This window comes from Trichosurus vulpecula, chromosome X (genome assembly GCF_011100635.1).
Source record: "Trichosurus vulpecula isolate mTriVul1 chromosome X, mTriVul1.pri, whole genome shotgun sequence".
NCBI classification, from domain to species: domain Eukaryota; kingdom Metazoa; phylum Chordata; class Mammalia; order Diprotodontia; family Phalangeridae; genus Trichosurus; species Trichosurus vulpecula.
The window spans coordinates 27,555,994-27,568,034 of NC_050582.1; the positions used below are offsets into that span (position 1 = coordinate 27,555,994).

The 12,041-nt window shown below is 41.9% G+C and overlaps 1 protein-coding gene across 1 annotated transcript; it reads left to right on the plus strand.

Moving 5' to 3' along the window:
- Window positions 1-5,475: 5,475 nt before the first annotated feature.
- On the plus strand, window positions 5,476-11,621 carry LOC118832875 (U1 small nuclear ribonucleoprotein C). Its single transcript, XM_036740257.1, has 3 exons — window positions 5,476-5,706; window positions 8,054-8,123; window positions 9,986-11,621. Exon 3 carries the CDS (start codon window positions 10,111-10,113, stop codon window positions 10,525-10,527), a length of 417 nt encoding a protein of 138 aa, XP_036596152.1. The 5' UTR covers window positions 5,476-5,706; window positions 8,054-8,123; window positions 9,986-10,110; the 3' UTR covers window positions 10,528-11,621.
- The last annotated feature ends 420 nt before the right edge of the window (window positions 11,622-12,041 follow it).

The following is a 12,041-nucleotide window of genomic DNA, read 5'->3' on the forward strand; positions in this document are numbered from 1 at the left end:
CACTCTTAATGCATGATTTTTGTCTAATGACACATTACTGAAGCTGATCTGTATTGCCATTCTTGGGGGGAAGACAGCAAACATTTATTAAGCGCCTACTATGTGCTAGGGACTTTACAAATATTATCTCATTTAATAGTTCTCATTATGAATGAAACCAGAAACCATTATTGTTTTTTAAATGCAGCTAAATGGAAGGGCGGTTCACAGGTTCTCTTCTGAAAGACAAGATTTGGTGGCCAATGACTTCATCATGTGTTCAAGATAAAAATGAATGAATGAATCAATCAATCAACCAAGCAAGCAAGCATTTGTCAAGTGCTGGGAATAGAAATACAAAGAATGAAACAATGCCTAGTAACATAAAAAAATTCCCTGGGATACTTGGTCATTTCGCCTAACAAAGCTTAAGATAAGCAGGAAAAGACAAATTGTTATTACAATAATGGCAGTCTATGTAAGTAGTTGGCATATAGTAGCTGCTTATGCTTGCTGAATTGAACTATGGAGGAAGGAGAGAAATTCTGTGAAGAACCTGACAACATCATCTAAGGTTGTCACCCTTCACCTCATCCTCTTTGAAACCTTAGCTTCCTTCAAGGTTTAGTTCGAATGTTCTTCCTAATGAAGCCTTTCCTGCACCTCCCCACCCTACCTCCCTTCTCCAGCTGTTTATATAGTGTTTCCCCCAGTAGAATGTAAACTCCTAGAGGGCAAAGGACATCCTCTTTTTGTCTAGGTAACAACATCATTTTACAGAAAATGTCTAATAAAGACAATACCTGAACCCAGCTCCACATTTTTTCATTTAGAGAAGCCTTAAATTTATCCCTACTCTCCCTTTTCTGTTTGTAAGCCAATTCCCAATCCATAAGAAAATGTTTCACCTGATCCCAAAGTGACTCAATTTGGAAATAGGGGTTCGTGAGGAATCTGGAAACAGAGGACCAAGTCCCACGTCTGACACTATCTTTGGGATACTGAGCAAGGGACTTTTCTGGGCCTTAGTTTCCAACTCTGAAAAAATGAAGGCTTCAGTTTAGTGGGCCTTTTTAATCCCTTCCAGCTCTAGACCTGGATCTTGAAGGTGTTTAACAAGACTAAAGAAATGATGTTCACTAATTGCACTCTGGCTTAGAGGTACTGGAAGACAGATCTGTCATGAACACACCGTGAGGCCTCTCTAGGGCTCCTTCAATGGGATTGGGGAGGGGTTTCGAAGCTTTGGGAGTTCAGGAATTCTCCTTATTTTGTTAAGGGGAGTGAGTAGATTGGAAGTTGTTTCGCCTGGCCGGTCTGTGCTTTGCCCCACCTGGCTCATTGGAGGAGTCCCTCCTTGGGAAGGGGACAGTTAGGGGCAAGATCACGGCCCTGGGGACTCAGGCTCGCCAGCCCCTGACACGCAAACACCCGCACTTAGCAAAGCTCTGAGGCAGTGTGGGCATGGAAGGAAGCGGCCGCGCATGGGCCACCGAGCGGCAGGAAGCCAGACCACTCTCCCCGGAGGACTTCCGGTTCCTCTTCAGGCCTCAGTTTTTTGGTAGTATGCCCACTTACAGCCATTTGTGGGGAGCTAGCTTGGGGCCCAGGGATGGAAAAAAGAGAGAAGGGAGGGACAGGGAATGGAAGATAAAGGGGAGCCTGCGTCTTATCACAGTACCTGGCTACGAGGAAATGTCTGTGGGCTTTTTGGTACCATGGGGCACACACCCTCTTCTCTCCATCCCTCTTCCGGACCTATAGCCTGCTTGTTGCTAGGCAACGTGGTCTCCTGGAGATCTTATTAACTTCCTACGGCATTATTTTCAGCCACAACCCGCTAGAATGGAAAGATTTACATATTTGAAAGTCAGCAGGCCAGGTTTCAATTATGGTTTTGTTATTAAAGCATTTTGCAACCTTGGGAAAGACTGGGCTTCAGTTACCCCATCTTCAGAACGAAGGGATCAGAGGAAATGTCAGCTAGCTCGTAATCCTACTAGTCTCTTCCCCTGTCTAGGTCTGTTTCGACACTGTAAAATGAAGGGATTGGACAAGGGGCTCTCGTATAGTTCAGACATTCTATGATCTTTTAAATTCTTTCCCCTATCAGTAACATCAAAGGGATTGGACAAGTTGATCTTTAAGGGCCCTTCCAATTTATAATCTTGTGATGCCATATGTCCTTGCCTTTCTCTGGGTCCAAGTTTCACCATTTATAAAATGAATAGATCAGAAGAGATAACTTCCAAGAACTTTTCTAGTTCACAATCCTATGATCACAAAAGTCAGTCAGTTAAAAAGTATTTTTTTAATTAAGATTTTTTTTATTTTTAGTTTACAACACTCAGTTCTGCATGATTTTGAGTTCCAGATTTTCTTCCCCTCCCTTCCCTCCCCCCTCCTCCCAAGACGACATGGAATCGGATATATCTTCTACATATAACTTTGCATTAAACTTATTTACACAATAGTCAAGTTGTAAAGAAGAATTATGACCAATGGAATGAATCATGAGAGAGAAGGAATAAAACCAAAAAAAAAGGAGGAAAAAAAAAGGTGACCAAATAGTTTGCCTCGATCTGCATTCAGACTCCACAGTTCTTTCTCTGGATGTAAATGGCTCTCTCCATTATGAGTCCTTTGGAGTTATCTTTGAACCTTGTATTGCTGAGAAGAGCAAGTCTATCAAGGTTAGTCATCACAGAATCAATATATCTGTGGTTGTGTACAATGTTCTCCCGGCTCTGCTAAAAAGTATTTCTTAAGCATTTATATGTGCCAGGTACTGTGCCGAGTTCTGGGGACACCGGAGAAGCAAAGCACAGTCTCTTCTTTCAAGGAGCTCGCTCTAATGAGGGAGACAACATGCAAACAACTATGTAGAAACAAGCCATAGACAGGATGAATTGGAAATAATCAACAGAGAGTACTAGAATTAAGGGCGATCAGGAAAGACTTCCTAAAGAAGGTGAGATTTTAGCTGGGACTTCAGGAAAGCCAGAAGGTAGAGATGAGAAGAAAGAAAATTCCAAACAGGGAGAACACTGAAAATGCTCTGAGTCTGTATATGGAGTATCTTGTATGAGGAACAGCAGGGAAACCAGTGTTACTGCATTGCAGAGTACGTGGGAAGAGTAAGGCCTAAGGAGATAGGAAAAGGTAGGAGGAGGCCAGGTTGTGAAGAGCTTTGAATTCCAGAGGCTTTTATATTTGATTCTGGAGATGATAGTCAGCCACTGGAAATTATTTAAAAGGGGAATGACGTGGTCAAATTGGTGGTTTGGGAGATTACTTTGACAGTTGAATAAGATGATGGACTTGAGTGAGGAGAGACTTGAGTCATGAGACCAACCAGCAGGCTGCTGCAATTACCTAGGCCCAAGGTGATTAGGGCCTGCACCTAGTGAGTAGTACTGTCAGAGAAAAGAAAGCAATGTAGAGAAGAGATGTTAGGAAGGAAAAATCAACAAGCCTTGGCAAGAAACTAGATATTGGGTCAGGGACAGAGATTCAGGGGTGCGCTGAGGATAATGTTAAATTTTCAGTGTGAGCAGTTATACCTCAGAAATTGATGAACACTATAAATCAAGGCTTGATTCATTTTGTTGATTTTCTAGACTTTAAATGATGGATAAAATGTTAATATTGCAGATTAAACTTTAAAATATTTTAAGAATGCACCCCTCCCAGAGAGCCTGTTGTTAAACATTTATCAGCATACCCATGTGAGAGAGAATGAGAAGTAGAGGATGATCCCTAAGGTGTGAGCATGGGGGACTGGGAGGAAGGTGTTGCCCTCCCTAGTAATAGGGGAGGTAGGAGGGTTTTGAGGGAAAGACAATGAGTTCAGTTTTGGATGTGTTAAGTTTAAGATGTCTACTGGACATCCAGTTCTAGATGTCTGTAGGTAGCTAGAGGTGATGTTGATAATGCTAAGTAGATTTGAGAATCATCAGTATAGAGATATCATTGAATTTATGGCAGCTGATGAAATCACCAAGTGAAATAGTAGAGAGGGAGCAGAGAAAGGGGCCCAGGACAGAGCCCTGTGGGATACCTACAATTAGTTGTTGTTGCTGTTGATTTGTTCTCAAAGTAGGCATGACCTAGAAGAAGATCCAGCAAAGATTACTGAGAAGGATTGGTCAGATAGGTAGAAGGAGAACCAGGAGAGAGTGGAAACCTAGAGAGAAGAAAGTATCAAGAAAAGGGTGATTTAAATACAGTGTCAAAGGCTGTAAAGAGAGGTTAAGAAGGATGAGGTTTGAGAAAAGGCCATTAGATCTGCCTCCTGGCTTCCCTGGCTTCTCTTCTACAAAAAGTTTCTCCTGATTCCTTTTAATTCTAGTACTTTACCTCTGTTGATTATTTCCAATTTATCCAGTAATAAGCTTGTTTGCATATAGTTGCCTGCATGTTTCTAGATTAGACTGTGAACTCCCTGTGGGCAGGGACTGTCTTTTGCCTTTCTTAGGAAGTCACTTGCCCTCTTTAAGCCTCAGTTTTCCCACTTGAAAAGATGAGGCAGAAGAAGATAGTCTCAACTCAAAGTTCTATGATACTGTAAATAGTTGTATTTCTCAGTATCCGTTTCCTAATCTATAAAATGAAGGTGCTGGAAGTATCTATAATGACCCTTCCATTTTATAATCCCATACTCCTGAAAGTCCTTTCACCTTTCTAAGCTACAGTTTCACTAATTTTACATTTTATAATTTCACTAAATGTGAAATGAAGGTGTTGGAAATAGATGACAATTCATGCATCATTTGGGAGTTAAATCACCAAGATACAATATATTATTATATCTACAAAACACTATATAGTAATAGAAGGTGACGAATATTTGGAGATTCACTACTTGTGATTGGGCCATGCTAATACAATAAAAAAAATATAACTGATTTTAGATTTAGTTTTCTACAAGAAAGGATTGGGAAAGATTATTCCTAAAGGTTCTTTCAGCTCATAACCCTGGGATTCTATAGGTTAACTCAGTTTAACATTTATTAAGCACCTACTATGTGTTGGAGTCACTGCTCTTCCTTGGGCCTGTTTCCTCCTCTAGACAATGAAGGCATGGGATGTGATTACCTTTAAAAACCATTTCAGCTCCTAACTCAGACTTTATATATCACTTCCTTCTTGGAAGTCATTTTGACATCTACAAAATGAGTGCCTGGAGGAAATGATCTCTATAGGTCTTTCCAGGCTATAATCTTATGGTTTTCTAAGTCAATTTCCTAATTCACAAAAAAACAAAGGATTGGACCCATAAAAGAGATTTACTTCTCCAGGGGTTTAAGGCAGCTCCCCGCTTTCGTTCTCTTCCCCTCCCCTCCTTTCCCCTCCTTTCCCCTCCTTTGCCTTCCCCTCCGCTCCCCTCCCCTCCCCTCCCCTCCCCTCCTCCTCTCCCACTGCCCCGCCTCCAAGCCCCGCCCCTTATTCTGCCCCGCCCCGCCCTCTGAGCTTAGAAACCGCCGAATTCGGGACTTGCGCAGTAAACTGCGAGCTAGGAAGCCCCGCAGCTGCGGCCCTCTCTCCCAAGACCGAGCTGGGCGCGGTTGATCTCCCGTTCTCTTTCGCCTTCTGTTGCCCTCTCTCTCTCTCTCCCTCCCTCTCTCCCCCTTTCCCTCTCTCCCCTTCTCCTCCTCTCCCGCCCCCGGTCGGCCAGGCGTTTCAGGCAGTCGGCGGCGGTGTGCCCTCGTCTTCTTCGTTGCTGGGGTAAGTGCGGACATGGCGACGAGCCCCGAGAAATCCTCTCTGCCTGTCCACGGAAATTTCTCTTAGTATGGTTCTTTCTTGTTTGAAGAGGAAGAAGGGAGGGAGTAGGAGGAAGGAAAGGGGAAGGAGTGGGGAGGAGGAGAGCGGCCAGGGAGGTGCTTTGTGGCGTCCATTGCAGCATTCATTGCGCTCCGCGTGGCGCTATCTCCTGCGCTCACCCTTGCCACCCCCTGCCTTTGTCCCTTCTTTCCCAACGCTTCAAGCTCCTCTACCCTCTTCATTTACAAACAAGCTCCTTGTCGGCCATTCTTCATAAGTACAAGTCCCCGTTTATCTCCCCCCTTTCCTCCCCCCCAAAAGTCTCGTGGCTTGCGGTAAAAGGGATTTGGAATCCGTGGGATTTGGCTTCAGATTTGCCCCTTGCCAATTACTATTCTGTTTACGTGACCTTGAACGAGGCCCTTGACCTCTTTGGGCCTTAACTTCTTTATCCATAAAAATGAAGGGCTGGAGAAAGATGGCCTCTAAATTCTAGCCTTGGGTGATACCGTGATCTTCGTTGATGGCACTTCTCTTCCTGTCTCCCCCCACCCCCATTTGTTTGATGCCGTGACACTCTACCCCTCAACATTCTCATTTTTGCTCCTCACACATAGTGGATGCTTAGGAAATACTGGCCGATCTATTTTTTTTTTCCTCCTACAGCAGGATTTGAAGGCAGAATCGCTGGACGTAGTCTGGTTTTTCCAGCAGCTCTTGGATCGCTCCACATATATGAGCCTCAGGTTCCTTGTCTATAAAATTGACTTATCAGGAGAAAAACAGCAAAATGTAAAGCGCTATAAAATTAGCTGAAATTAATAATTCAATTCCGGCTCCTCAAAGGCACCATTTTGAGGGGTCTTTGAATCGGAGTTTTAAATTAAGGAAATGTGATCAGTTACATTGATTAGTTTCATTTTCTACATTTGGTGGTAAAGGTCTCTCTAAGTGAAGGATTATGTTGAATAGGTGTCTACGGTAAAGAAAGGAAAAGGAGAAATGCCAGGTACTAAACGTACAAGTCCAAATGACCTGTATTTCTGGCATCGTCCATGCAGGTCTCCTGGAGGGCTAGAAGGGGGAGGGGCACTGCAGTCCTCCCGAGTTCTGAGTGGCAGTTTACAAGATGGCTTCCTAGCCTTCTCTTTGTACTGGAAAAGTTCTAGTGTCGAGGTGTACTAGGGATGCTCCTTCCTTTTCGGTTCCAGATTGTAGTTGGCGGGCTGGGGCAAAGGGGGCAGGAAGTCAGAATGTTACCTGTTGTTTCTTAAGGATCTGGGCTTTTTCTGATGGGACTCTGCATCCAAATGCCAATTCAGTGTACGTAGGAGGGGAGAATAAATACAAAGACTTACATCCTAACCATATCTGTTTAGCAAGTTTGGGTTTTGGCACATCTGCTTTCAGTTGAGTAATAAGTCAGAAGCCAGATTACAAATAGTCGAGATGAGTGGGAAAAGAGAGAAAGTGGAGGCAAGGGAAGTAGACAACTTTTTCTAGAACGTGGTCTTTGAAAAAGAAGAATGCTATGAGATGGTATAGGGATAAAGCTAAAGAGATGATGGCTTAAGGAGTTGCTAAGTTCCACATCCCAGGGCCCTCGAGAACTCAGGAACATTAGAGGTCACTGGATTTGGAGTCAGAACCTGGACTCTCACCACCTGTTGTGAACCTGAGCAAATAACTTCTTACCTTGAGCTTTTAGAGGAGAGATAGCTCGGTGACCTCTAATGACCCTTCTGGCTCTAAAACTAGGATCTTATGGTCCAGATCTGTAATACACTGCCTCCTCATTTCTGTTTTGTAAAGTCTCTAGCTTTCTTCCAGGCTTTGCTGAAGCACCTCTCCTATCGGAGGCCCAGCCTGAATTACTTTTGATACTTTGTCTTTCCTTATCTGTGTTTGACATTCCTTTCCCCCCTACATTTAAACTTCTTGAGAGCAGAGACTATTTTGTTTTTCATCTTTTGGTATCCAGACTACTAATCCAGTGCCTGCCACATAATGAATGCTTGTTATGTGAATGAATAAATGAAAGGTTTGTGCGAGAAGAGAGAATGAAAGGAAAGATTGAGGGAGGGACTTTGAACCATGCACCATGCACCTATCTAAAGTATTTAGACAGCTCATTTCTGTGGACAGCCTCAGACCAACCCCTAAATTTAGTGCTGCCAAGCTTCTATCCTTGGCTTTTTACTCTGTCAATACTAATTTCTAGAATTCATTCCGGTTAAAGAAGGGATTACAAAACTCAATACAGATGTCAGCTGTTACCATAATGTTGAGTCTGTTTTTTTTCTGTTAGGTGCAGTCCATCCTTTAGGATCCCTGCTGAGTATCTTGTCTGAAGAGCTGGGTCCCATTTTATTGCTCAGGTAAGTTTGAATGTTATGGGTGTTTTGTTTTGTTTACAGCAGGACACACAGGTGTGTGACAATTCCATTTTTTAAAAAAAGGTTTGTTAAGTGACTGTTGTGTATTAGGTACTTTGCTATATAAATAAAGACAAAAATAAAACAATCCCTCCTCTCAAGAAACTTAGACTCTGATTGGGCATAGTAAAGAGGCCCCAAAAGGTGAGAAACTGGGTCCCTGCTTCAGTCCTTTATGCATTTTTTTTTCCTTTGTAACACTCCTAGATGTCTAATGTCCTAATTGGAGTTGAATTTGAGGGAGAGGCTACTTACATAAGAGTTTAGGGAGGGGGATAAAAGTATATGCTTAAATAGAATAATGAAAAGGAAAGGGGGATGAGGGCAGGGAAAATAGAAGAGATAAGAGGCATCTCTGGTCCTCATCACCTTTCTACAGAAAGGAGGGAGTTGTGTTTCAACATATGTCCTCTGGGACCCAGATTAGTGGGCTTGCCTCTGTCTTTACATTATTAAAGTCATTGTGTATATTACAATCTTTACCCTTATGAGGAGTGGCAGTTTTTAGTTGAGAAGAGGTTTAAGAGTCATTCAAACAGATCTTGACACAAGCTAGAGCAGGGGTGGGGAACTTGGGAGCCTCGAGGCCCACTTGTAGCCTTCTAGGTCCTTGGGTTCTGTCTTTTGACTGAGTTCAAGTTTTACAGAACAAATCCTTTTTATTAAGGGGATTTGTTCTGTGAAGTTTGGATTCAGTCAAATGACCACACTTGAGGATCTAGAGGGCCACATGTGATCGTGAAGCCGCAGGTTTCCCACCCCTGGGCCTAGTACATTGGGCCATATCTAATAAGGAGACATATATGTGGAACATTCTAGACTTGAGTTGAAAAAAATTTAAAATGAATTATACCTTTTGATCCAATAATCTTCGTTATTGGAAAAAGACCCTGAATGTTATCAAAACAAAATATATTCAGAGATTTTCGTAGCATTATATGCAATAGTAACAAAACCCAAACTGAAGGAAAAAGAACCTACCTAAATGTCCAACAGGAGGTAAATGACTGAATTGTGGTCAGGTAATGGAATGTAAAGAACTTCATAGGTAGCTCTGGATTTAGAAACAAAAACAAATTATAATGCAATTCAGACTGTATTTTTTGTATTTGTAAATTTGTGTATATTTGTGTAATGTATAAGAAAATTGGTATAGAAGAAATGAGGTTAGTCAACTCCATAGTTGTTCCACTAACATAATGAAGGTCCTTTCCTATTGCTGGACCTGTTCTTCGTGCATACATGCTATGTCTGTATATAAATTTCTTGTTTTTTTGGAAAACATGCATATAATGTTACTCAGGTTTCCTTATGAGCAGTAGTGACCACATCTGTCAATCTATGGGACTTTGCTCATGTGTGGCCCCTACATCTCTACTGAAAAAAAAAAGGGAAATGGGTTTATCTGTCCTTTGGAACCAAGATTGATCATTGTAGTTGGAGGTCAGATGTCTTTTAACTTTGTTTGCATTTATATTAGAATTCTGGTGGGTATTATTTTTTTTTTTTAAATTTTGTTATTTATTTAATATTTTTAGTTTTCAGCATTAATTTTCACAAGAGTTTGAATTACAGATTTTCTCCCTAATTCTACACACCCCCACTCCAAGATGGCATATATTCTGATTGCCCCATGTGTATATTATTTTCAATTGAAATAACATCTCTGCAGCAGTTGGTCGTCATTCTGTTTTTCTGAATTCCTACTTTTTCAGTGTTCTCTAATTGATGAGCTTTTATTATGTCTCCTAGGATATGTGGAGCCTTTTTCTGTCTTTGACCTTCTTTTCTACATGTTTTATTAGATAAGAGCATCCTGAAGTTAGTCTCATATGTGGACAACTTGTTGAGAGATACAGTGAAGGTGAGGAAGCCAGCCAGTCTGTTTTGAAGATACCTTGGCCAGAACAAGGTACAACTGTGCATCATCATGCCCAAGTTTTACTGCGATTACTGCGATACATACCTCACTCATGATTCTCCATCTGTGAGGAAGACACACTGCAGTGGGAGGAAGCACAAAGAGAATGTGAGAGACTATTACCAAAAATGGATGGAAGAACAAGCCCAGAGCCTGATTGATAAAACAACCACTGCATTTCAGCAAGGAAGAATTCCTCCCAACCTGTTCTCTGCTCCTCCACTAGGAGGGCCTATGATCCCACCTCCTCACCCTAGCATGATGGGGCCCCCCCCTCCTGGAATGATGCCTGTGGGGCCACCTCCTGGCATGAGGATGCCCATGGGAGGCCACATGCCTATGATGCCTGGCCCTCCAATGATGAGGCCCCTTCCTCATCCCATGATGGTGCCCACTCGCCCAGCAATGCCCAGACCAGACAGATAAAATGGAGAGAATATAAAGAAACCCATCTCTCAGTTTTTTTCTATTCTTTGTTCTATTTCACCAGAACATCATGGTGCTGGGTCTCAGACATGGGTTTTCCCCATCCCCCCCTTCCCCTTTTAAAATGTTGGCACTCTTTTACATCACTGTCACTTTCCCATTATTCCCCTCCCCACCATTATATCCCTCCTCCCCTGTGATAAATAAGCACAGTGAAAAAAAAATCAACACATTGGACGTGTCTAAATTTATTCCTTGTTCTGTACCTATAGTTTAACATCTCTCTGCCAAAGGAAAGTAAACATACTTTACCAGTCCTCTGAAGTCACAGTTGCATAATGCATTGATCAGAGTTTCGAAATCTCAGTGTTGTATTCCTTTATATTGTGGTTGTTGTGTGAATTGTTTTCTTGTTCCTGCTTCCTTTCCCTCTCCCATTAGTACATACAAGCCTTTCCACATTTCTCTGACTTCTTCATATTTGTAGTACAGTGATAGTGCATTGCTTTCATATCCCATAAGTTCATTTGACGTTTCTCAGTTGATGAGTTATTTGCTTGCAGTTCTTGGCTACTACGAAAAGTGCTGCTATAAATATTTTTGTATATATGGGACCTTGCCCCTCTATCTTTGCCCTTCTTGGGTTATATGCCAATAGTGGTATCACCGAGTCAAAGTTGTGCGTGTTTTAGTGACTTTTTAGAGTAATTCCAAATCATTTTTCAGAATTGTTGGACAAATTCACAGCTCCACCAAAAGTGCATTAGTGTGGCTATCTTTCCACAGTCCTTCCAGCTTTGACCGTTTTCATCTTTTGTCATCTTTCTTAATCTTACGAGTGTAAAGTGAAGCTTTGGAACTTTTTAATTTGCATTCTTTTTAGGGAGTTAGAGCATTTTGTCATGATTGTAGTAGCTTGCAGTTTTTCTTTTTGCACACTGCCCCAGGGGTAGTTTCCAAATGTGTAAGAAGATTTCCCGCTTCCTGTCAAAGAAGAAACAATTTAAAAAGGAAGGGTGGGACAGAAATGCAGCTTCTATTTGTATCGTGAAGTATAAAAATAAAAATATCGACTGTTTTAGCATTTTAAAAAATTGACTGTCTTTAATAGAGCTTTCCTGAAGTGCCTGTTCAGGCGTGTCTTGCAAAATCACCCCTCAGTCAAATCTTGAGCTCCAGAGGGCTTGAGATGTTGTTAAGGCACACTTAATAGGAGTCCCTGCATTGAAACGAGGAGAATGGAAATGGTTATTCTACCACAAAGAATGTGAAGATTTTTGGCATCTCCGGCTGCCTAAACACTTGATAACAGTGCCAGAGAATCAAAATGAGTTAGGTTTGTTGGCATTCTGTTGAGCTCTCCAAAACTTAGGCATCCATACTTAAATTTCATTGTGGTAGTTGTGACCTTACATCACTGCCCATCTATGAGAAAGACCCCACAGGTTGAACAAACCTGATTGATAAAACACTTTTAGCCAGGAAAAATTGCACTATTCAAGAAAGGGCTGTAG